At 53.2% G+C, this 1467-nt stretch overlaps 1 protein-coding gene across 1 annotated transcript; it reads left to right on the top strand.

The window, feature by feature from the left end:
* Nucleotides 1–238: 238 nt before the first annotated feature.
* On the top strand, nucleotides 239–928 carry LOC142558400 (uncharacterized). Its single transcript, XM_075670539.1, has one exon. It carries the CDS (start codon nucleotides 239–241, stop codon nucleotides 926–928), a length of 690 nt encoding a protein of 229 aa, XP_075526654.1.
* The last annotated feature ends 539 nt before the right edge of the window (nucleotides 929–1467 follow it).

Genomic DNA, 1467 nt, shown 5'->3' with positions numbered 1-1467 from the left:
ACAATTTATAATTGTCTGCACGTTCTGTTGTGAATCAGCATGCGCCGCTGACACGTGTTTGTTTTGTTAGATTCAACGGCCATGCCTCTTGTGAATCGGCAGTGGCTGCAGCTGACATCACAAGATAAGGACTGTAAAAGCTACACTAACCTTTAATAAAGCGTTCGTTCTTTGCCAACAGCTTCTCGAGTTACTTCAGTGGCGACGAGGCTGCCCACCACCGGGCCGTGCCTGCTCCATGGCGGCCCACGCCGGACAACCGGGTTTCGACGAAACGGAACACAGTTGGGACGCCTACCAGGTGCGTCTGCAGTCCTACTTTGAAGCTTACGATATCGTCGACTCGAAGAAACGACGAGCCCTGCTAACGGCAGCCTTAAGCACGGCAACAGTCGGCATAATTACGGTACGGTGCGCGCCGGCGAAGATTCAAGACCTTACCTATGAGAAGCTGCTTGAACTGCTGGCAGAACACTTTGCGCCACAGGGCAACGAAATAGCGGAGTCTTACAAGTTCTTCACCAGATGCCAGCGTCCCGACGAGTCAACGAAGGACTTCATTGCGGAAATTCGGAAGAGGGCCTGCAGTTGCAACTTTGGCGAGGCACGGGACAGGATGCTACGAGACAGACTTGTTTGTGGTCTACGTGATGCCGGCGTTCGTGGGAAGCTTTTGGCCAAACCTTCGCTGACGCTGAAAGAAGCCGAAGATATAGCGTTAGCAGTAGAGATGGCAGCTCTCAACGTTGATCACATGGAGAGGACACAGGATTATGGCGACGTCCATGCCGTGAGGAGCAAGGTGCAAGGTCAACCGTATTACCACAAGACTCATCCGAGCACTTCTCGACCAAGCGAAGACGTCGTTTGCCCGTGCTGTGGTAGCACTAAGCACAAGGCAGCAAAGTGCAAGTTTCGCCGGGCGTAGTGTTTTCGCTGCCGACGTAAAGGGCACCTAGCTAAGATATGTGTATGGAAACAAGGGGTGGCCCTTTGTGAGGAGCATTCTTCAGAGAGTGACGGCAACGAACTTTGTCTACTGAGTTTGTACACTACGTCGGTAAACTTGGTCAAGCCTGTGGTTCGCACCCTCTGCTGGAGCGGAATTCCGCTGACAATGCAAATGGACACTGGATCGCCTGTCTCCATCATTACGTGGAAAACATACTGCAATCATCGGCATGCCTGGCCTGCGCTCCGCGAGACGTCCTTGCAGTTGTCCTGCTTTCTTAGCAAGCTGCCCGTGAGGGGTCAGCTGAAACTTCCGGTCTCGTACGCGGGAAAGACCCTAGATGCAACTCTAACCGTACTGCAATACGATGGCCCGAACTTGTGCGGGCGAGATGTCATCAGCGCATTTGAGCGTAGCGGAAGGCTCGTCTTCAGCATTCTCGGCGAGGAAACCTCCGGTGAGCAAAATGTCCCTGACAGTACTTTGGTTAGCGCACTCTTAGAGGAGTTCGGCGA

Source organism: Dermacentor variabilis, chromosome 9, assembly GCF_050947875.1.
Source record: "Dermacentor variabilis isolate Ectoservices chromosome 9, ASM5094787v1, whole genome shotgun sequence".
Taxonomy (NCBI): Eukaryota; Metazoa; Arthropoda; class Arachnida; order Ixodida; family Ixodidae; genus Dermacentor; species Dermacentor variabilis.
This window is presented reverse-complemented; position numbering and strand designations above follow the sequence as displayed.

Coding starts and splice junctions, on each gene's coding strand:
- LOC142558400 (XM_075670539.1), top strand. CDS start 239: ATGGCGGCCCACGCCGGACAACCGGGTTTCGACGAAACGGAACACAGT.